We start from the raw sequence: 22,323 nt of genomic DNA on the forward strand, positions 1-22,323 counted from the left end.
TCTCATAGGAAGATTTATGTTTCAGTATTATAATGTACATTTCTGAGCTTTTTATACGTTTTATTTCCCATTGAATGCTTTCTGACTTGATTTCTATTTCTTTTCTTTATTGTCTTTCTTCATTGATTTTTGTCTTTCATTTTCAGTCAACACGTTTGTAATTAAAATAATAAATGTAATTAAAGCTTGTATTTGATTTCCATTCTTTTCTCTTCAATATCCATGATCTCATCTCTTGAAGGAACCAATGGAATGTATGTCAGCCAGCGATATTTCAGGAAAAATCTGAAAAGAAAAAGAAAATATTGAATTGATTTAAATAGTACACTACCTATTCATGAAAGAAGGTAATGCATATCCATTATTCTCTACTAATGTGTCATCGTCTCCACTCTCATCAAATCTTCTGAATCCTCTCTGTTCTCTTGTTGCGCCTACGGAAATATTATACAGATAGGCAGGAAGAGATTAAATTTATACCTGGAGTGATATTATCCAATGTGAATGCAATAATACCTCCGATTAACATTCGGATAGTTAGAAGTGTTCCGAACACATTATCAACTGTTTGATTACCACTCTTTAATGGATTGTTCTCAAAATGGAGGGCGACTGTCAATCCCATTATTATAGATATGCCCATTATTGTCAAGTTTCGGGAAAGACGAAGATCTACTGTCTGGAAATAAACAGTTTATTGATGATCTCCTTGATAAGAACGAACCAAAAGATTTCTGAGCATAACTCCATTAACCATACATATTCCAATTGCCAAAACACCTCCGACAACTGGCTCTGGGATCATGGCCAAAACCGCAGAAAACTTTGAAAATATTCCAGCGACCAAAAGGAAAACACCAGCAACTTGCATTGTTATCCGACTTGCTACTTTTGTTACAGACATTATAGCAATATTTTCAGCATATGTTGTGATTCCAGTCCCGATTCCAAATGAAGAAGAAAGCATACATCCGATTCCTTCGACAACGAATCCTCGGTTTAGATTAGACTCTGGAATCCTCCCTTGTTTTGACAGTTGAGCACAAAGATCTGAAATGGTGAATTGAAATAAAATGTTCAAGATTCAATTAAACTTACTGTAATCTCCAATACTCTCAATCATTGCAACAAAACTGGAAGCAATGAATCCACAAAGAAGCGACACATTTATAGTTGGTGTTCCGTATTGTCCGGGAATTGGAAAATGAAACCACGGAGTACTTCTCAATGTTTCAATACTTGAATTCTGATCAGTTCGTGCTGAACTATTGATTGGTATTGCGTTGGTAACTGTCAGAATGAAACAAATGAACCATCCGATGCCAATTCCGATTATATACTGCAAATTTGTTGTGGAACTAGGAAATATTGCCTCTGATTGTGAATGACTTACAGGAAATTGACTCAAAACTTTTTTCCTTATGACATGGAATCGTTTTTCACTAAATGAAAAAGCTGGAAGAGGCATTTCCCAGTGTTCCAAAAGTACAATGAATACTACGAGTATCAAAAATTCTCTGCAAAATTGGACGATAAACATTAGAAAGAATATAGTTCAAGCTCACACAGATGACATCCAATGCAATGACATTTTCTGTTCAACATCTGGAACTGCACTTATTGTGAGAAGACTAATTATAGGAACAATTGTAATTGGACCAATGAATTTTGAAAGGAAACCAATGATGCCTGTAAATCCAAAAAGAGGCATGACAAGAACAGCGATGAGACAACTTCCTGATATCTGAATGACTAAAAAGTGTGAACAGTTACGAGAATATCAAAGAGACCATTTGTATTTTCTGTTGCCATAAACTTGTATCTGTATGTTCATTACATGGATACATTGTTTGAAATGTGTTTAGAACTGGAAGATAGGCAAATGATGGACCATGAAGAATGGCCAATCTGAGATTAGTATGAGACAACGGTTGGAAGTAAAAACAGACCTCATTCCAAATGTAGTTTGTAGTAGGGTAGCGATTCCAGATGTCACAAAAGAAGCAGATATCAGTTGGACCCTAAATGAGAATTAACAAAATTTGCAGTTTGGATTATCAAGAATGCCGAGAAATCTTACATACCGTATCTCAGTTTCTTTATCTCCCGGACAAACCATATCTGAAACCAAAAAAGGAACTACGAGTAACATTGAAAGACATATCATCATTTGCTGAAAATTTAAAAAAAATTAAAATTAGAAAAAAACAAGAATAACCTGAAATCCGAGAAGAAGTATAGTTGGAATTGGGGGTACATCGTTCACATGATGCATAAGATCGTCTTTTTCCTCCTTCATTTTTCATTTCAACTGTTTCATTTCTTATCAAAAAACTAATAAAAGTATGACGGAAATTGAGTTCATTATTTCACCAGACCAATTTTAAGTTTTATTGGTTAAATGGAATTTCTTTTGGGAGAATTCTGGAATTCAGAACTGGAAGGTTTTCAAAAAATATATTCACATTTTATTCTAATAAATATTATTATTACAAAGATAATAATAATCATAATTATTATTATTACAGATCACAAGTAGAATCGATTTCCCTGGCTGGCCAGTTACAAAAATCCACGACGTCCTTTCAGATAGTTTTCAGAATTCTCGATGCGAGTGTAACCATGAAATAAATTTTTTAAATTAAATCATGCACATATAAAGTACAGTTCAACTTACTAGTTTTGGATATTTCGCTTCTCGAATCGTTGGAATTCCAGAAACTTTACTATCTAAATAATGTACACTTAGATTTGAAATGATGCGTACAACGTACTGTCTGCAATTGCCTTCATTGTAATTTCCACTTGAGTAAGACATTGCTCATCGGATGAAGCAAGAATTGAGGTTGATTCATCCAAACAAGTAATCAAATTATCCACACAGTTTTCATAAGTTTGAGCATTTCGATCAGGAAGTATTCTCATGTAACAGAGCATATGATTGTAAGCACAATTAGAGAAGGTCACTTCAATTAATTATAGTTTTTTTTTAATGCTTGATTCTATTCACCGTTCATAAATTTACAAGTCTCATATAACTTCATGTAATTATCTTCGACAGTCTTATTCAGAGCTGGAACATAAGTCACAAGATTCGTATCAACGTATCCCTCCTCTGAAATATTAACTTTCAAGTCAATTTTCATTCATGTTCAGAAAACTCACTATATGGTTTATAGAAAATCCCTCCTGAAACTTTAACAGTCAAGCATGCGCCCCCAGTCCACTGTTTCTCGAAGCACATACTACCGTATCCTATCCATTTCAATGTTTCCTGCATTCATAATTTTAGTTAGCGTTTGAGTGTTAATTCAATGCTCCTAACTTACATTTAAACAGCTACAGAATTTCAAATCACAAAAATCTTTTCCCAATTGAAGAGCGTAGCAATCATCATGAACAGAACAACACATGTTCACTTCAGCTGAAGATGTTATGGAATTACTAGTCTTCACGAGTTATCATACCAAGTTTATCCCAACATCCAAAAGTAAGTGCAACAAACCTCTCCAAGCCACCTCCTCCACACCGCCACTGACCAGAGTTCAAATAGTCTTTTGCATTCAATTCACTGGAATAGTATTAGACAAAAATATTTTTGAGAGATTCAAAATATGACAAACTGTTCTTCGTTGCTTATTTTTCTCTGGTATCCAACCAAATTGTTTTGTTCAATCGGAATCGAAACCCTACTCTCTGATGGAGTTGAGATGACGATGCTGGCAGCAGCAAACAGCAAATAGACGAATTCTCGTATCATGATTGATTCAACAATGAGTAGTTTCCAACGACACAAGTTATTCTCATCCTACTAACCCGATCCAGCCTCTCGATACCCTATTCACCCCTGGGTTCAGAAGTTGAATACACACCGCTTTTATGTTTTAAAGATGGCCCGAACAGTTTACTTTGAAGACGTTTTCATTCGTTCTAGTCTGATTTACAGCTGATGTTTCATATCTATATATCCATTCCAGCACCCATTTTGTTCTTCGATGGTAACGACACTCCGTTATCCCGGTAAGAATGCAAGTTTATCTCTTTTACAAGAAAATATCTTATCTCAATTTCCTTCTTTTTTCAACATATTTAAATCCAAAAATAGAAGCTGTTTTGTGATATAAAAAATAAAATGTGTGTGTTTCTTCATAATCAGGTACATTGAACTTAAAATTGTAATATTTAACTCGTATATACTGGTATATATATATATATACTGGTATATATACTGGCACATAACAGCATGTTTTTTTTCTAAAAACTCATTTCATTGCTTTCAATTCTTCTTCCTCAATCGAAACAACAATTTTCTTGGAGTCTTTTCTAAACGCACTCTGTCGCTGACCCATTCTTTGTCTTCTTTGCGTGTATTCTGCTCTCACTTCTCCACTTCTTCATTGCAGAAGAAACGACAATCGCACGCACTTGAAAATCAATATGCCGAAAAAGAGGAATGATGCGCAAACAGTCGAAGAACTCAGAAAAAAAACTGCAGAAGATATACAGAAAAAGGTAAAAAGTTTTAATTATTGAATTTTGAAATTTCTGAACCACATTGCTTACAGTTGCCTGGTGTAAAAGAAAGGCAAGATGCTATCAACGAGAATCTTCAACGTCTTCAAGAATTCCGTGACAATGAGCCAAATCCACTTGGAAAAGGAAAAGTGAGTTAAAATAAACAAAATTCAAAAGTTCGTGGACAAAGTTCTTGAACTTGAAATACAAATTTGTATACAAACAAATTCAATTTTTCAGGCAAAACATCTCGCAGCTGTTACAAGTACGCATCAAGCAGTCGAAACACAACAAGCAGCAATGCGGTTAGTTACTTTTATCCAACTAACAGATAGGATTGCATAATTATTCTTATTTGCAGTAAAATACTGGAAGAAGTGAGACGTGCTGCTGAAATGGACTATAGATCACAAATGGATGGAGATATCAGTCGACGAGACTTGATGGAGTTGATAAAAATTCGTGGAGAGCTCCTTCCATTGTGGATCAGTCATGACAGCCCGTTTCCTGGTGAATATGTTGGAGCAATCGCCCCACAAGATGGTTCGAAACTTAACGAGGGAGATTCGGTGGCAGCATTCAACAAAGACGGAAATTGGATTCTTGCTGATATCATATCGTGTCATTCCAACTCTCGGTATGAATGTCGAGATGTTGATGATGACAAAAAGAAATTGACTGTCTTCTCCCGAAGCCATCTTCTTCCTCTTCCCAAGTGGAAAGCAAATCCAGCATCAGAGAAACATGCTCTCTTCGCGAAAAATGCGATTGTTTTAGCTCTTTATCCACAAACGACTTGCTTCTACAAAGGTAATACTGACTATTAAAGATTTCACACAATCAGCTCTTTTCAGGAATAGTGCATTCACCCCCAGCCGATTTCCGAGATCCATACCAAGTAGCGTTTGAAGACGATAGTTATCCTTCCGGTTTTTGCCCTCCGATGCCTGTTGCCCAAAAATACGTTGTCGCCTTTAGAGAAGTTGCAGGCCTCACCGCATCAACAGCTCCGAAAAAAGGAAATAAGAAAAAGTAATTATTCATTTATTCAATCCATAATATGATCAACAGTATTCATGTATTAATTTCCATGTCTATCCTATGCTAAATCTAACAACCCGATTACTTTGTTTCGAACTTGTTGTAAAAATGAAATGTTATGAAAGTACAGGTTTTCCATCTAAGCGAACTCTAATTTGCAGATTTCCTAGAATTGGATTCGTTTTTTGAAGTTGATCAATCCACCGTAATGCAGTCGAGTTGTCATTTTGAAAGATAGCTCCCATCGCGAAAATTGTCTCGTGATCCTGCTGATGAATAGATCTGAAACATCAAAATACCTTCACAAAACTAAAAAAAAAAAGACCTTTTTGCTTCTGTTCTCTGCCTTTTCCAATCTTCGAACCAATTTGTATAATCATCGTCCATTTCTTCTTTCTTAAATTCATCAAGAGGTTTCAATTTGGCACTCCCAGTCAACGAGATGAACGGCACTTTGTTATCATGCACATATACAAGTCCAGAATCCACAAATACTTCTTCACCTCGTGATAGTTCAGATAAGAGTCTTTGCTGTGAAGGACTTTGCGCAGTTGCCAACCATTTATCTTTAGGATCAGAATCGGAAAATTTTAGAAGCGATATTGAAGTAGCAGGATCTCGATTCATCATTTTCAATGCGATTCCAGCCAACTCCGATGGCGTCAGTGACCTTCCTGTCAAAATCAATATTATCGACAGCGAATCAAAAAATCACAAACCTTCAACACTACGTCTATCCAGATATTTATTGGAATGCTTCAGCTTAGGCATCCAATACAGCATTCGTTTTACTTTTTTCGTCGCGAAATTCCATTCTCCAAATGCGTTCACAACAATATCGTGGATTTCTTTATCCGGTTGTACGCCTGAACTTTACTTATTTTTGTTTCTGTGAGTGTTTCCTGTAGTTATACCATGCCATTCCATCTCATCCAGAACCTTTACAGCGCAATTTTGTTGCTGAGGATAGTGTAGAAACACTTTCTGGAAGACTGTTTGCGGAATCATTTTTCCTTTAGGAAACACGTCTAGAAGGCTTTTGTACGTTTCTAGATCCTTATGAACTCCATAGTCTTTGACGTATTTCAATGCTGTGTTGATGAACTCGACGTGTGTTCGGCCTCGTTTTTCTTTGAAAGTAGCTGGAAGACAATGAAAAAATACTCAAATTCCAGTTCACAATCGAACCTATTGCTGCCATAAACGCATCTTTGTCTCTTTTCTTCGGTTCTATTGCTTCAAATTGTTTCTCAACATGGACCAATCCAACCTCCTGATTAACAGTTGACAAACTTCGTGAAGAAATGATGTTAAAATGTTTCGAAAAACGAGCTAGTACCATATATGCCTGAAACAATTTTTCTCACATGAAAACTACTGTGTGTATCACAAAGAAGTCGACAATATTACTGAAATTTCAGCCAGGACCTGAAAAAGCAAGCAAAAATGCCGGCACACAACTTCGCTCTACTGCACCTCGTAAATCGACGACGAGTGTATTGCGGCTACGGTAAAAGAACACGCAACAAAATTAGCACTGCAGCATACACTTCTGTGCGTTTCTTTTATTTTTGGGTATTTTTCGATCCTAATTTTTTCGTTGGTGTTCATATTTCAAAATTTTGTCACTCAAATTTTTTTGTTGTTTGGTTTTTCTCAATAATCACGATGTAGCTTCGAAGATTATTGATTATACGATACTATGTGTAGCTTTCTTTATCTCGGCGCTCTTCGTGCATTTGTTTTACACTGTTTTTAATTTCTGTTTGAACAGTCGTGATTTCAGGGTTAAAACATGCCAACCAAGGCTCTTGGAGAGACTCTTAATGAGTACGTCGTCGTTGGACGCAAAATCCCAACCGAGAAGGAGCCAGTGACTCCAATCTGGAAGATGCAAATTTTCGCTACCAACCACGTTATCGCCAAGTCTCGTTTCTGGTACTTCGTCTCCATGCTCCGTCGTGTGAAGAAGGCCAACGGAGAGATTCTCTCAATCAAGCAGGTTTGCCAATTTTTACAAAAACGAGAGCTAAATTCTTTTTTCAGGTGTTCGAGAAGAACCCAGGAACCGTCAAGAACTACGGAGTCTGGCTTAAGTACGATTCCCGTACTGGACACCACAACATGTACCGTGAGTACCGTGATACCACTGTCGCTGGAGCTGTTACTCAGTGCTACCGTGACATGGGAGCCCGTCATCGTGCTCAGGCTGATCGCATCCACATCCTCAAGGTCCAAACCATCAAGGCCGAAGACACCAAGCGTGCCGGAATCAAGATGTTCCACGATTCCAAGATCCGCTTCCCACTCCCACATCGTGTCACCAAGAGAAAGAACCTCAACGTTTTCACGACTGCTCGTCAAAACACCCACTTCGCATAAATTGTGGAACCTTGTTATTTGTTACAATAAAATGTTACAAACAAATATGTTTTTCTGTTGCAATCGTATGGTCAGCGGTCCAATTTGATCTCTTATTTCGATGTCTGCTATTTGCGTTTGGTTTTACTTCATTTTAATGGGAAACGTTTTGAAAGCGAGTTGATAATTTTCAAGCTATAGTTATGTATTTTCTTGAATACTATTTAAATAGGACTTCGTTTCTTTCGGTGTGTTCGAAGTAGTGAGCAATATTAAAAGGTAACACGGTTAGATTGCTCAAACCTTACAAGATCTTCAATTAAAAGTTTCTAGATAATTAATGACGACTACAAGTAAATGATGATAGGTTAGAAGTTCAAACAACTGTGAATAGGTCCATAACGATGACGTTAATATTTCCAACTGATTTTAAGTAGACTCCCGAAAGAGGCCGCCCGAATGTTCTCTAGCGTGCATGCGCTTCTCTGCGTCTCGTCACCGCCCGCAAGTCGGCACAACCCCCGTTTCTTTTCTCGCTATTGCATCACGGGCGGTTGTCGGACTCGTATTTTTCTCTTGCTAGACTCTTTTTCGTATTGATACGTATTCATTTCTGTCTTTTCAGGGTTCAACATGGCCGATATCCCAGCTGGAGATTACGAAAAGGGAAAGAAGGTGTACAAGCAGAGATGCTTGCAATGCCACGTTGTGGATTCCACTGCCACTAAAACCGGACCAACCCTTTACGGAGTCATCGGGCGTACATCTGGAACCGTTGCTGGATTCGACTATTCTGCTGCTAACAAGAGCAAGGTAATCAGATTAATTTTTATTTCAATTTGACAGTGAGATTTTCAGGGAGTCGTCTGGACCCGCGAGACCCTCTTCGAGTACCTCCTCAACCCAAAGAAGTACATCCCAGGAACCAAAATGGTGTTCGCTGGACTTAAGAAAGCTGATGAGCGTGCTGATCTCATCAAGTACATCGAGGTCGAATGCTCCAAGCCACTCGCCTAAATATTTCCTTTCAATGTTCTCGCCTAGCTTGTCAGTTAGTACGGCACTTTCTTATAGTTAGGCAATTTTCGATTGTTTTACTCTATATATTGCACTAATTTTGTCAATTCTCATCGTTAGTAGCAAGAATATACCACAATTTGGAAAATAAATGATTTTCCCGATGTTCTCTCTTCCTCTCTCTCACACACGTATACTAGCATGTTCCCATGGAAACCATGAAAGAGAGGGGCCCCTCAGCGCGAGCGCACTCTGCGACATGTTCCTATTCAGCCTGGTATTAATATCATCTCTATGTTCTGCTAATATTCAAGATGTTTGCTATCCGTCAGTCGTTCGTCATAGAATTGATTCAGTGTTTCCAACAACTCGACTTTTTGCGTTGCTAAACGAAGTGGTGAGAAAATTTGGAAATTATGAAAGAAATGTACTCCTGGTTAAGATGAGTGGGACTACAGTGACGTCGAAATAGTGAACGATGCTGATCAGTGGAACGAATTTTCCAAGTCTAGACTGAAGTCTGAGAAACCGTATTCAGATGATAGCGTGAGGTTTCCTAATATTCCAACTAATAAACCTATTTTAATTTTAGTTGGAGGGTCTGTATTTTGGAAATCCCACAGAAATCCGATTGTTCAAACTTCCTGCATCAATTATAGAATCGGGTTTCTGTTCTGGAACTCAAAGTGTAGAATTGAGGAGAAACGTTTCATTCACTTGTAAGCCACTGGTTACGTCGGACATGATATCACAGTGTACCGAAAATTCATTTCTAAATGCACTCTCTTTGTTTGGGAATGGCGAATTTATTGAGAGAACAGACAATAAATCAATTCAAATCCCAAGATTGATCCCAGAACAATTGAGATCTCCTGTTTGGAATGGTTCAGCTTGTAATAGTGTTTTACGATCAGTCATCCTACTTTTTCATACAAATGAAACAAACATCAATGGTGTTGAAGTTTATGTGGAATACAGTAATCTACCTGGAAATGTGGATAATAACTGGTTCGAGCAAGAGTTTTCTGTTCGATGGGTTCCAGTGATACGGAATAACGAAGAAACAAATTCTTCGGCTCCAGGAATTGGATACAAAGCAGGAGAGCAGGTTTTCAGAGTACAGAGTCTGTTATTTCCTTATTTAATTATAATTTATTCAAGTCGCTTTGTTCAGGTTCTCTGCCAGTTCCATTCGCAGTTCCAACTCTCGGCAATTGTTATTCAGCAGAGGTTTCGCCATCTTCAGTTCTATTTCTACGTCCAATCATATCCGTGTGCACGATTCCAACAACTGATTGTGAAGATGCTCGAGCAAAAGCAAGATCTTTTTATGAGCAAGTTTATCCATCAGAGTTCGTTTCGTCACTTTCAGAAGATGCGCCGCCAGCTATCGTAGGAAGAGTCAACGTGACTTGGGAAGAAGTGAGTTCATCTTCAGAATACACGAAAATTAGATGTTTGCAGTTATCACCCTCTTCTTCATCTTGTCGTTTACCCGTTTCATCTCTGTTGCAAGTGTACTACTCAAAACAAGGATCAACTAAAAACTATCGCGAAATCATTGTAGCAGGGAATGTTCAGTTGCTTCTAGATGATATTCCGTATAAACCTGGACAATCAATACGAATGCCAATATCAATATCCTTCACTGACGTGACATCTCCTCCGAAAAACGTCTTTGCTGCTTTGCCATATATTGATATTCGTCTACCTCACGATTTCTTCTATCCATTTATCAGCAGCTCAGTTTCCGTCTCTTCCTCACTCTCATGCCTTACTGTATTCCTAATCTGTCTTATTCTTTTAGGTGTTTAATAAATGCTTTAAACGTTTGTAGGTTTTTGGAGGTGTTTTATGTTAACTAACTAATCCGAATTAGTCATAGTTCAATTTAGAACGTTATCTGTTCTCTCAGGTTTCATCAAATCATTTCTGGTCTCATTAACAATTATCAAAAGACTTCGCTGTAAGACCCGATAAACATTCCAGACCTGTACCTTTGATTTTAAAGGATCATGTATCATTCAAGAGGTCTCACCACGCTGACTTATTTTGAAACATTCTCTGAAATTCAAAAACTAAAATTGCTTGGACTGATATTGATGTCTCTCTGTAATGATGAAAAAAGATTTTATTAGTTCTTTTAAAAGAAATCCCTTATCAAAAATCCACAAATTTTCAAAACTTCATAGTCACAATGATCCTATGCACTTGGCCATGAACTTGTTCGCACTACACATCAGAGCTGTGCCGAAGTAAAATTTTCGAAAACGGAAGTCGGAAGAGGGAAGAAGGAAGTAAGAACCAGAGGGCAATGGGAAGAAGAGATCCACCTGAAGGGAGGAGAAAGTAGCATAAACCAGTGAACAAAACAAAAACAAAGGAAGTATTCAGTGGCGTTGTTTCTTTTTATCGTCGCTGTTTTTCGACACTGCATACGCTTCTCTATCAGTCGGCTCAATGTCTCGTTCTTCGGCCGATTTGGCAAGATCACGACGCATTGCATAAACAACTTTAAAGCGGTTCCTAACAGTCAGGGTCTTGTATTCCAAAAGCCACATCAAAGCGATCACAGCGATCTGAAATTTTAAACTCGGAACGTAAAGTGATGTTCACACATACCAAAATACATCTATCCTGTCTCAAAAATGGGACGGCAGGCACCAAAAAAGGGTAGGAAACCCAGAAAATCTCTAGACCCAAAAAATATCCTGCGCGATTTATCATGAGCAAAGGGTTGGGTCGGAAGCAAATATTCAGGATGACGGAAATAAAAGCCTAAATATTGGAAATGTGATCAGGAATAGTCTTCTAAAACTTACGAAACATGCTGAGATGTATACCATGAACTCAGCGGGGATTTTCGATAACACAAGATATAATGTTACCAGAAGCGAAACAGATCCACCAATAACCTTTAGACAGAGCCTGATAAACGAATAATAAATCTCAGCCTATCTGTAGAAAGTAACTTACGCATCATAAAGTAGAAGAATTAGGTGCCACATCATACTTATTCTTTCTCCTGCACTTGGAAATACTTCGGACTGCAAGAAGTTGCGGCCCCAACAGGATAACGGATGTTGCATGTGGATCGGTGTCTCATTCTCTCCTGACAACACCATTCGTCTATATAATAGGCTAAGCACTTGAAAGAAATTTTCTGATGAAGTTCCATGATTTCTAGGTTCAGTGAACATTTTGTCTTCATAGTTATACATGGATTCGATGAACTCCTGTTTGGGATCGTTCTCATCTTGTTTCAGAGGACCGACAGATATAAATATGGGCTTCAATTTGTCTTCGATTTGACATCTGAAATTAATTTTATCAGATTGAATGTTCAGGTTTAACAAAACCAACAGCTGAATAAAGGTGTTGTAAACCGCCATGTGCTTCAACGATGCATTCGATTCGGGAATTCTCACAAGACCATAAGAATCGGAGAATGCGACAGTTTTGTTATAAGAACCATGCTTTTGATTAGATGAGAACATAACTCTGGCTGGTATCTAAATCATAAAAATATCCAATTGATATTCTGTGCGAGGATACCGATGTAGCGTCATTGACAATTACAGAGTCGACGGGTTCCGTAAACCGGACTGTTCCTAGTTTTGGGTAAACTTTCCCATTTTCCTCTCTTTCAGATATGAATCTCAGGGTTCCGTATCGCCTAAAATAGTCGATTCACATGAGTTATAAATTCTGAACTTACTCCAAGTCGGTTTCTTCCATAACAATAGTCATAAGCTTCAGAAGATTAGTCTCGAATCCAATAACTGCACCATTTTTATTGTCCAAAACAATAACACAATACTCTATATCATTTTTCTGAACCTCGTTTACGCCAAACGAACTCGTTGTCTGCCCCTTTTCAGAAGAAATTGTTGGCATCCTGCCGAAAGAACTGCAAATAAAAACAACTATTGTAATGATTCGTTGCTGCAAAAATGAACGGTAGAGTTAATGGTTTTGAGGACAATTTTCTAATTATAAAAACTCACAATGGTTTCGGTTTCGAGTCACGAACATCTTTTCCCAAAGATGAAGCCTCTGTTGCTGGGTAATCCATTGACGAACTGTCACTTTGAACACACGAATCTTCTCGTATTTTGTCTTGAACCATTTCAAACCGATCTTCTTGAAACGGAACTTTCTCAGGCGACGTTTCACCTGATCCATCGCTCTTCTGTGCAGACAAATCAATTGACTGACAATTTAACAGGGACATGCTGCTGGAACTGCTCAATCCAGTTTCTTCAATTGATGAAGATGTTAAATTTTCATTCGAAGCGTCATTATTAGCATCGATTAGAACATTTTCAGTGATTTCCTGTTTCGGTGGTTCTTCAACGGACGAGGATAGTAGAGTCTCGCGATTATAGCTTGTCAGACTCTCGGATCTGGCACTCGATTCTGTGTTTTCATTCATATGAGCATGCGGTAATTCTATTTCCCGTTGATTGTTATCAACAACTTCATCGTCAGTTTCAGCCGGAGTCCTCTCATCAAACTCGTTTAAATCGTTTAAAAACGACTCGCCATCTTCCGATTCAAGAAGTTCGTGAACTTTTGTTACTTTGAAAATGAATGGGTTTTTCATTGAATTTTGTTTCCAATACGTTTCTGTAAAAGAAGATGAACAATAGTACATTTGTGAAAAACAGCTTGCAAGGATAACTCGACTTTATAGACAATGCTCTATCCATCTTTTAGCTTTAATGATCTAGTGTCCGAACTTCGTTCGGAACGGAAACGTCACTTATGTTAGGTAATTTTTGAAAATAGAACTGTTTTTTGAAAATAGAAAGCTAAAATTGTTTGGACTGTTATGTTTCTCTGGTGATGAAAGGAGTTTTTATCCACAAACAAAATACGTTTTGTGCGATCGACGTACTTTGCTGCCTGGGTCACTGCTGACGCGTTTGTGTAGAAAATTGCGTGATGGCGCGTTTTACGTGCAATTTTCAGGTTTGTTGAGCTCTGTTATCTATTTTTCTTTGTTAAACGTTTGAGACACAATGTTATTATAATTCGTAACTTTACAGGGAATAATCAGAAATGGAAGAGTACACCAGAGAGCCATGGTAATATTTTAACATTATTTGGTTATTGCCAATGAAAAATTTTCAGCCCATATCGTATCGGAGATGACATTGGATCTGCTTTCGCCATGGGTCTGGTTGGAGGATCGATTTTCCAAGCTTTCGGTGGATACAAAAATGCTGCAAAAGGAAAGAAAATGGTAAGATTCATATTATAGTTTGATAAATAGATTAGTTCGTTTTTAGGTCGGAATGATGCGTGAAATCAGAATGAGAAGTACATTGACAGGAGTTCAATTCGCTGCTTGGGGAGGCATGTTCAGTACGATTGATTGCTGTCTTGTGGCTATTCGAAAGAAGGTAGTCAATATTGTTACAATATTTCCACAACGCGAAAATTTCAGGAAGATCCAATCAATTCAATCGTCTCCGGAGGATTGACAGGAGCTCTTCTGGCTATTCGTTCTGGACCAAAAGTGAGGAATAAGATTCAAAGATATTCATAGTAAAAATTTGTTTTAGGTTATGGCAGGAAGTGCTATTCTCGGATCAGTTATCTTAGCCATGATCGAGGGTGTTGGTTTAGTCACGACTCGATGGATGGGTGCAATGATGGATCCAACGCAACCACCGGTTAGATTCCACTATAGTTTTATATGCAATCAGTTTCATTCTTTCAGCCGGAAGCTCTCGATGATCCACGCAGTTTGGGACAGAAAAGTCAAGCAGAGCCTGGACTTGATCAATCGAGACCTTTCGGAATTCCTACTGGACTGCCAAATCTTTCGTAGACTATAATCACTTCTGCTGTTCTTTTTTTCTTTTTTCACCTTACGTTCATCTCCTCTTCCCTCTCGGTAATTATCCGTTTTTTTCTGTAGGAAACTATCGACCTCTATTTTTTTCTTAGTCAGATGGTGTTAGTGTTGCTTGTTTTGTTGATGTTCATTGCGTTACGAATCATTGAGATTCTCTTTCAATAACCAAAAAACATTTTTCTGGCTCCATTACAAAGTCCAGTTCATGTCCGTATGGGTGCGAGGCATCTCCAACATTGTTTCTATTGTCCTCTTTTCTATAATAACCTTCGAATTCTCTTCCATTTCTGTCCTTTTATAGCTTGGATGAAGATTTTGTTCAAAGTTGCTTACTCTTTGGTCCAGAAAATCCCATTAGAAAGTAAAAATTAATCTTTAACTATATGATAATCATCGTTATCCATTTAAGAAGGAAATAATTTCTAGTTGAAATCAAAACAATTTGGCAGCTGATGCGACGAGCAGTATCAAGAATCGTAGAAAATCGGACTCTGTAAGGGTTTGTGAGTGATTTTCCGAAAATTAGAATCAATAATAACGAAACTAACATATTGAGTGGAATCCCAAATAGACGTTTATAAACGCTCATTTTTTTCCATAATTTCGCAACTTTTCCCAACATTACTTTTTCAGACTCACCCGTTTTTTCTCTTCGACTAGCCCTTTGTTCAATAACGAAGACTTGATCGAAAGCATCCGAGAACGGATCGCTAGGAATCGACGCATTCTTCAGAAACACTCTTCATCTCATCTGAAGTATTTCTATTATTTTATTTTTCAATATACTACTTTTAATTTAATTGCAGAGCGCGAGAAGTAAACGCCAGCATTTCTAATCTCCGTCAATCGATGGCTTCTGTTCAGAAAAAACAAAAGGCGGCTCATGAACCTCCAGCCAATTCAATTGTCAACATTCCCAGTCAAGTGTCTATCGAAGTTCTCGGAAATGGAACAGGATTGCTTCGAGCTTGTTTCATTCTTCGGACACCTTTAAAAACGTACATGTTCAACTGTCCAGAGAACGCGTGCAGATTTTTATGGCAACTCCGAATTCGTAGTTCCAGTGTCGTCGATCTTTTTATCACGTCTGCGAATTGGGACAACATTGCTGGTATCTCATCGATCCTACTTTCGAAAGAATCAAACGCAATGTCAACTCGACTTCATGGAGCAATGAATATCAAACACTTTCTAGAGTGTATCCGTCCATTTCAAGATTCCGATTATGGTAATTGTAAATATCCTTCCCAGGTGGAAGAGCGGCCGTACACTATGGAAAGTTACGAAGATGCTGGAATGAAAGTCACTTATATCCCACTGAGTCCACCATTGGGATTGAAAAATAAAGAGAAAAATAGTAAAGTCAACAATGTGGATGTTGCATTTTTAATTGAGATGAAAGAAGCTGCACGACGAATTGACGCTGTTAAGCTGATGGAACTTAAAGTACCGAAAGGTCCTCTAATCGGAAAACTGAAATCTGGAGAAGCTGTTACTCTACCAGACGGAAGAACGATTCAACCGGATCAAGTGTTTTCGTCTCATAAAGTCGAAGGAGAGAAACCGATTCTTCTGGTAGCAGAATGTACAACTGAAGAGCATGTAGAATCACTTTTGAATTCTTCGTCTATGCAACCGTTTTTTAACAATGAGAAACGGTTAGACTACGTAAGTTTACGGTTTTTCGAGTATGAACAAAAATTCATAATATATTCCTCATAGATGGTCCATCTCAGCAAAGAAGAATTAATTAATACTCCTTCCTACAAAACTCTGATGAACAAATTGAGTGATGGGGACACAACTCATCTCCTGATCAATGAAGCCAACCCAGTGATTCCTGCTGTTGAAAGTGTATACAAGTAAGAGTGTTGCTGCCTAATTTACACATCTACCAGCTGATATCTTTTTAGGCACACTCGTCTTCTCCGATCGATTTCACCGTCTCTGTTTCCTGCACTTCATCCAATTGATTGGAGCGGAATTATCTCTCAAAATGAAGAGCTGTCCCAGAAAGAAAATGAATTTATCAGGGTTGCTCCACTACAACGGTATTGGATGAGAAAGGGAAATTCATTGAATGAGGAACCAATTATCAATAACTTGTTGGCTTCAGAACCAGAACTGACAGAGAAAGCAAAACAATTAGTCACAGATTTTCAAAAATTAGAAGCGAGCATTGAAAAAAATTGTGAATTTCCAAAAATCACATTTTTTGGTACATCATCTGCTGTTCCATCGAAGTATCGGAATGTGACCGGTTATTTGGTGGAAGCTTCAAACGAAAGTGCATTGCTCCTTGATGTTGGTGAAGGAACATATGGACAAATGAAAGCTGTTTTCGGAGAAGAAGGTTGCAAGAAACTGTTAGTAAATCTTCATTGCGTTCTTGTCACCCATGCTCATCAGGACCACATGAATGGATTGTACACTATTGTTGCTAGAAGAAAGGAGGCATTTGAGTCGCTGAGAATCCCTTATCGGCCACTCGTGCTTGTCTGCAATAGGAACGTACTGAAACCTCTCAAAACATACTCCATTTGTTTCGAAAACATCGAAAATCTTCTAGAAATCGTGGATATATCCAGACATCCTTTAACTCCTCCAGGAAGTCCCAATGGCCCACCTGGAAAAAGGCCAAGACTCCCAAGTCCTCACCTTCCTCCTAGCAGAGATATTTTGGATGATATGCCAAAAAGTTTTGACAAAAATGTTTGGAAGTTGGAGGAATTAAAAGCTGTTCAAGTACATCACACTAGAATGGCAAATGGATTTGTGATGCGTGTTGCTGGAAAAAGAATTGTGTTTTCTGGAGATACTAAACCTTGTGATTTATTGGTCGCAGAAGGACAAGATGCCGATGTGCTTGTTCACGAGTCTACATTCGAAGATGGACATGAAGTAGCATATATTTAATTCCAGTTTTCTCTTCAAATAATTTATTTTAGGAAGATGCCTTGCGGAAACGTCATTCGACGATGGGCCAGGCGGTTGATGTCGGAAAGCGAATGAATGCGAAAAATATTATTTTAACGCATTTTAGTGCAAGATATCCCAAAGTCCCAGTACTCCCACAATATCTTGATACAGAAAACATTGGAGTTGCTATGGATATGCTCAGAGTCCGTTTCGATCATTTGCCACTTGTTTCTAAATTGCTCCCAATCTACAGGTAAATACAGTAATACAGTAACTAATTTTTTATTGCATTAAATCTTACAGAGAAGTGTTTGTTGCCGAGTTGTTCGAGTTGACAATCAAGAAAGAGCAACGTATCCTGAAAGATAAGGAATCTTCTGAGAAGAAACAGCAGAAAAGATCTGTTAAGCAATCCAGTTGAGAAAAAAAAGCATTTTAGTCTAATTTGTTCATCACTGATTTTTCATAATTTACCCACGTTCTTGTTGTTATCTGTTTTCTACTTGTTCTGTTTTCAAAATCACTTTTCAATGAATAAACTCTGTTTTTCGTCGCTCGATCATCTTTTCACTTTGGCACGCATTTTCGTTGCTAGCGGTTCCGTCAATATCGAATTACAACCTGCTTTCTTGGTTTTTTGAGAGTTTCGTGCAATTTTTGTAAAATTTTGAATTGCTGTCAAGTGATTTTTTCGTTCGTCTTTCGGAGAATAAGAATAATTGAACTAATTCGAACAGGTTTCGGCAACTAATTTATTTTCTTCAGTGAGAAAGGTTCTTGGTCTTTTCTGTGACCATATTCTGTCAAGATCGTGGAAGAGTTTTGAACTATTTTTGACGACATTGTATCTACAGACTCTCAGTTTTCTGTTTTGATGAATACAATAACTTCCCCTTCTATTATAAAAATTACCATCCAAAACCAGACGTCTGGCCAGACTTGCAGAATCCTCCAAAAAAAAACGCGGCAAGTCCAATGGAGCGTTGTTTCTCATCCTTTTTCCATTTAATTTTCCGCTCGTTGTGCATCTTTTTATGTTTGCTTCTCGCCGCTGCGCGGACACACTCTGACAGTTAAAATATGCTCACCTCTCAAACTTGAGCTTTCACCTTTTTATTTATCAATTTCCATTATTTAATACTAATTTCGTAATATTCTGAAACATAGGAAGGATGAGCGACGATGAGACGTTAGCGGACGTTCGAATAGTATTGGTTGGAGATGAAGGATGTGGAAAAACGTCGTTGGTGATGAGTCTTCTGGAGGATGAGTGGGTTGATGCAGTACCACGGCGTTTAGACAGGTTTTTCTGAAATATACCATTATTCAATCTGGAACGAACAATGATTATATTTTAAGAGTTCTGATTCCTGCTGATGTAACTCCAGAAAACGTTACCACAAGCATTGTCGATCTATCAGTTCAAGAAGAAGGTTTAGGAAATGATTATTGGCAAAATATAATTGAAAACTTTGCAGATGATAACTGGCTCGCTGCTGAAATTCGGCAGGCAAATGTAATCTGTGTCGTTTATTCTGTCACTGAGGAGAACACTGTTGATCGAATTCAAAAGAAGTGAGTTTTTACCTTTATGATTTTTTTCTTATGTTCTTGGATTTCAGATGGCTCCCATTGATTAGGCTAGCGTTTGGAGATTATCACGAGACGCCAGTTATTCTAGTGGGAAACAAATCGGATGGAACAGCAAACAATACTGACAAGGTTAATTCTGAATATAAATATTGATTTTATTTTGTCATTTTAGATTCTTCCTATAATGGAAGCTAATACAGAAGTTGAGACATGTGTTGAATGTTCGGCTCGTACAATGAAAAACGTCTCGGAAATTTTTTATTATGCTCAGAAAGCTGTAATATACCCAACAAGACCGCTTTACGATGCTGACACCAAACAATTGACAGATCGAGCAAAAAAGGCCCTAATTCGAGTGTTTAAGGTTAGATTTTTTCAAATTATCAAATTCATTGCAATTTTCAGATTTGTGACCGCGATAACGATGGCTATCTGAGTGACACGGAGCTAAACGACTTCCAGAAGCTTTGTTTCGGGATACCGCTCACATCAACTGCTCTTGAAGACGTTAAGCGAGCTGTGGCGGATGGATGCCCTGATGGTGTAGCTTCTGATGCATTGATGCTTGCTGGTTTTCTCTACCTCCACCTCCTTTTCATTGAAAGAGGAAGACACGAAACAACTTGGGCGGTTTTGAGAAAATTTGGTTATGAAACTAGTTTAAAATTAGCTGAAGATTATCTCTATCCAAGAATAACTATTCCTGTTGGTTGCTCAACTGAATTATCTCCGGAAGGAACACAATTTGTATCTGCACTATTCGAGAAGTATGATGAAGATAAAGACGGATGTTTGTCACCCAGTGAGCTTCAAAATCTTTTTTCAGTATGCCCCGCACCAGTTATCACGAAAGATGTAAGAACTAATTTTTTAAACAACTCAAACAATATATATATTTAAGAATATTTTGGCTCTCGAAACCAATCAAAGAGGATGGCTAACATATAATGGATACATGGCATACTGGAACATGACAACTCTAATCAATCTCACCCAAACTTTCGAGCAGCTAGCTTATCTTGGATTTCCGGTTGGAAGAAGTGGTCCAGGTTCGATTAATCATTAGAGGAGCTCTCTATGTGAATTTTCCAGGTCGTGCGGGGAATACTCTTGACTCTATTCGAGTAACCCGTGAACGGAAAAAAGATTTGGAGAATCATGGTACCGATCGAAAAGTCTTTCAATGCCTCGTTGTTGGAGCCAAGGATGCTGGAAAAACAGTTTTCATGCAATCTCTAGCAGGTCGTGGAATGACTGATGTTGCACAAATTGGACGTCGTCATTCTCCTTTTGTCATTAATCGTGTAAAAGTCAAAGAAGAGAGCAAGTATCTTCTTCTCCGTGAAGTTGACGTACTCTCTCCTCAAGACGCGTTGGGATCTGGGGAGACTTCTGCTGACGTCGTTGCGTTTTTATATGATGTTTCCAATCCTGATTCGTTCGCTTTCTGTGCAACAGTTTACCAGAAATACTTCTATAGGTAAACTTGAAATGACAGTTTTTTTTCAGCACTCATTTTCATATTCAGAACAAAAACGCCATGTGTTATGATTGCTACTAAAGTGGAAAGAGAAGAGGTTGATCAACGGTGGGAAATACCTCCTGAAGAGTTCTGCAAACAATTTGAACTTCCCAAGCCAATCAAATTTTCTTCTAGCAACGTAAGTATGAACACATTATATTTAGTTTATGAAAAAGATGTTCAGATCGGTCAATCCTCGTCACCAATTTTCGAGCAGCTTGCTATGATGGCTGTGTATCCACATCTTCGTCGGGTCTTCTACTTGAGTGATTCGAACCTTCTTTCTAAGATAACTTTTGGCGCAGCGATAGTGGCTCTTGCTGGTTTTTTAGTTCTCAAAAACTTATAGATAATTGTTAATTTCTCGTAAATCGTTTTTCTTGAATTTATTTCTGCCTTGGTGCTCTCTGTTTTTATTTATTCTCTCGGGTCATTCGTAATGTCCTGTTTGGATTATCACTATTCAGAGCTCTATTTCCATCCCCTGTGTACACACGAGATATATTCTTTGTGCCCATTTTTTGTACTCATTCTTTTTTCAATTCCAATGAATTTTTTGTTCCAATGTATCGTATCCTTCAGAAAATGGATCGAAAGACAATAGTTTTTGACCTATTCTCGTCGGATTTTCTCCTGCTTATGAGGTAGAAAAAAAGGCAAAAGTTCGAGGGAACCTAAAAAGCAACAAATCCATCTTCGAACTGCTTTTAAATATTTCGTAATGCAGAGGAGAGCGCGATCACAGTCTCCCACACGCGAAATGCGCAAGCAAACTGTATTTTTCTCTAGCACTCTCCACTCTCTCGCCGCCAAGCCAAATTCAACTGTTCTGTAGGAGATCTTTGAGAGACTGTAACTCGCAAGCAAGCATTTGTACAAAAAAGTTGTCAACTGTGAAAATGAAGCCCTATGTTTGATCTACGGCCCTAGTAAAAATTAGCATTTTGGGACAATTATTTTACTCGTTATGAACTCATAAAAACTACCAAGTTTGACAGAGAATCACGACGGCACTAATTGTCAGAAAGAGCCAATTTTTGAGGGATATGTAGATCAGGTGTACAGCTTCACTTTTTTAGTTGACGACTTTTTTCTACAGACGCTTACTAGCGAGTTACCATCTAAAACAGTCGACTTGGTCACAATCTCGTGGAGAGTTAGGTAGATTTGATGGAGGAGTATAACTTTTCAGAGAAGAGAAATACAAGAAAGTTGTCAACTGCAAAAGTGAAGCACTACGTCTAATCTACATACCCTTTAAAAATTGGCTCTTTCTGACCATCAGGGAAGCCGTGATGCACTGTCAAACTCGGAAGTTTTTAGGAGTTTATAACGAATAAAATACCTGTCGCGAGATGTTAATTTTTACTAGGGCCGTAGATCAAGTATAGGGCTTTATTTTCATAGTTGACAACTTTTTTGTACAAACGCATACTAGCGAGTTGTCAACTAAAAAGTGAAGTTTTATGCTTGATCTACGTTTTTGTCA

General features: G+C 38.0%; 11 protein-coding genes across 11 annotated transcripts; 7 read left to right on the top strand and 4 right to left on the bottom strand.

Moving 5' to 3' along the window:
• Positions 1-179: 179 nt before the first annotated feature.
• GCK72_014571 (uncharacterized protein) lies at positions 180-3,760 on the bottom strand (the record flags this gene model as incomplete). Its single annotated transcript, XM_053730352.1, has 16 exons — positions 180-285; positions 332-434; positions 481-679; positions 725-1,050; positions 1,099-1,339; positions 1,394-1,517; positions 1,566-1,744; positions 1,791-2,021; positions 2,081-2,173; positions 2,678-2,730; positions 2,775-2,966; positions 3,011-3,115; positions 3,166-3,274; positions 3,330-3,424; positions 3,468-3,571; positions 3,624-3,760. The coding sequence occupies 16 exons, from the start codon at positions 3,758-3,760 to the stop codon at positions 180-182; spliced, it is 2,397 nt and encodes a 798-aa protein (XP_053585124.1).
• Positions 3,761-4,437: 677 nt separating this feature from the next.
• GCK72_014572 (uncharacterized protein) lies at positions 4,438-5,551 on the top strand (the record flags this gene model as incomplete). The annotated part of the gene is made up of 5 exons (XM_003108141.2): positions 4,438-4,512; positions 4,566-4,664; positions 4,756-4,820; positions 4,877-5,325; positions 5,370-5,551. 5 exons carry the CDS (start codon positions 4,438-4,440, stop codon positions 5,549-5,551), a joined length of 870 nt encoding a protein of 289 aa, XP_003108189.1.
• Positions 5,552-5,672: 121 nt separating this feature from the next.
• GCK72_014573 (uncharacterized protein) lies at positions 5,673-6,898 on the bottom strand (the record flags this gene model as incomplete). The annotated part of the gene is made up of 5 exons (XM_053730353.1): positions 5,673-5,838; positions 5,882-6,230; positions 6,276-6,422; positions 6,471-6,698; positions 6,745-6,898. 5 exons carry the CDS (start codon positions 6,896-6,898, stop codon positions 5,673-5,675), a joined length of 1,044 nt encoding a protein of 347 aa, XP_053585125.1.
• Positions 6,899-7,344: 446 nt separating this feature from the next.
• Positions 7,345-7,872, bottom strand: GCK72_014574 (uncharacterized protein; the record flags this gene model as incomplete). The annotated part of the gene is made up of 1 exon (XM_053730354.1): positions 7,345-7,872. One exon carries the CDS (start codon positions 7,870-7,872, stop codon positions 7,345-7,347), a length of 528 nt encoding a protein of 175 aa, XP_053585126.1.
• On the top strand, positions 7,352-7,938 carry GCK72_014575 (uncharacterized protein; the record flags this gene model as incomplete). The annotated part of the gene is made up of 2 exons (XM_003108191.1): positions 7,352-7,558; positions 7,603-7,938. The coding sequence occupies 2 exons, from the start codon at positions 7,352-7,354 to the stop codon at positions 7,936-7,938; spliced, it is 543 nt and encodes a 180-aa protein (XP_003108239.1).
• Positions 7,939-8,550: 612 nt separating this feature from the next.
• On the top strand, positions 8,551-8,934 carry GCK72_014576 (uncharacterized protein; the record flags this gene model as incomplete). Its single annotated transcript, XM_003108252.1, has 2 exons — positions 8,551-8,730; positions 8,776-8,934. 2 exons carry the CDS (start codon positions 8,551-8,553, stop codon positions 8,932-8,934), a joined length of 339 nt encoding a protein of 112 aa, XP_003108300.1.
• A 259-nt stretch (positions 8,935-9,193) lies between these two features.
• GCK72_014577 (uncharacterized protein) lies at positions 9,194-10,749 on the top strand (the record flags this gene model as incomplete). The annotated part of the gene is made up of 4 exons (XM_053730355.1): positions 9,194-9,331; positions 9,527-10,058; positions 10,109-10,356; positions 10,399-10,749. 4 exons carry the CDS (start codon positions 9,194-9,196, stop codon positions 10,747-10,749), a joined length of 1,269 nt encoding a protein of 422 aa, XP_053585127.1.
• Positions 10,750-11,324: 575 nt separating this feature from the next.
• Positions 11,325-13,540, bottom strand: GCK72_014578 (uncharacterized protein; the record flags this gene model as incomplete). The annotated part of the gene is made up of 8 exons (XM_053730356.1): positions 11,325-11,513; positions 11,557-11,712; positions 11,757-11,862; positions 11,911-12,249; positions 12,298-12,446; positions 12,490-12,610; positions 12,653-12,844; positions 12,942-13,540. 8 exons carry the CDS (start codon positions 13,538-13,540, stop codon positions 11,325-11,327), a joined length of 1,851 nt encoding a protein of 616 aa, XP_053585128.1.
• A 458-nt stretch (positions 13,541-13,998) lies between these two features.
• GCK72_014579 (uncharacterized protein) lies at positions 13,999-14,773 on the top strand (the record flags this gene model as incomplete). The annotated part of the gene is made up of 6 exons (XM_003108111.1): positions 13,999-14,024; positions 14,071-14,182; positions 14,229-14,342; positions 14,387-14,458; positions 14,505-14,615; positions 14,663-14,773. 6 exons carry the CDS (start codon positions 13,999-14,001, stop codon positions 14,771-14,773), a joined length of 546 nt encoding a protein of 181 aa, XP_003108159.1.
• Positions 14,774-15,252: 479 nt separating this feature from the next.
• On the top strand, positions 15,253-18,140 carry GCK72_014580 (uncharacterized protein; the record flags this gene model as incomplete). The annotated part of the gene is made up of 7 exons (XM_003108267.2): positions 15,253-15,293; positions 15,434-15,556; positions 15,607-16,468; positions 16,523-16,662; positions 16,714-17,701; positions 17,749-17,972; positions 18,023-18,140. 7 exons carry the CDS (start codon positions 15,253-15,255, stop codon positions 18,138-18,140), a joined length of 2,496 nt encoding a protein of 831 aa, XP_003108315.1.
• A 751-nt stretch (positions 18,141-18,891) lies between these two features.
• On the top strand, positions 18,892-21,183 carry GCK72_014581 (uncharacterized protein; the record flags this gene model as incomplete). The annotated part of the gene is made up of 10 exons (XM_053730357.1): positions 18,892-19,022; positions 19,079-19,152; positions 19,198-19,294; positions 19,342-19,441; positions 19,485-19,667; positions 19,718-20,167; positions 20,214-20,361; positions 20,405-20,792; positions 20,841-20,973; positions 21,019-21,183. The coding sequence occupies 10 exons, from the start codon at positions 18,892-18,894 to the stop codon at positions 21,181-21,183; spliced, it is 1,869 nt and encodes a 622-aa protein (XP_053585129.1).
• Between the last annotated feature and the right edge of the window lie 1,140 nt (positions 21,184-22,323).

The sequence above is a fragment of the Caenorhabditis remanei genome, chromosome IV (assembly GCF_010183535.1).
Source record: "Caenorhabditis remanei strain PX506 chromosome IV, whole genome shotgun sequence".
NCBI lineage: Eukaryota > Metazoa > Nematoda > Chromadorea > Rhabditida > Rhabditidae > Caenorhabditis > Caenorhabditis remanei.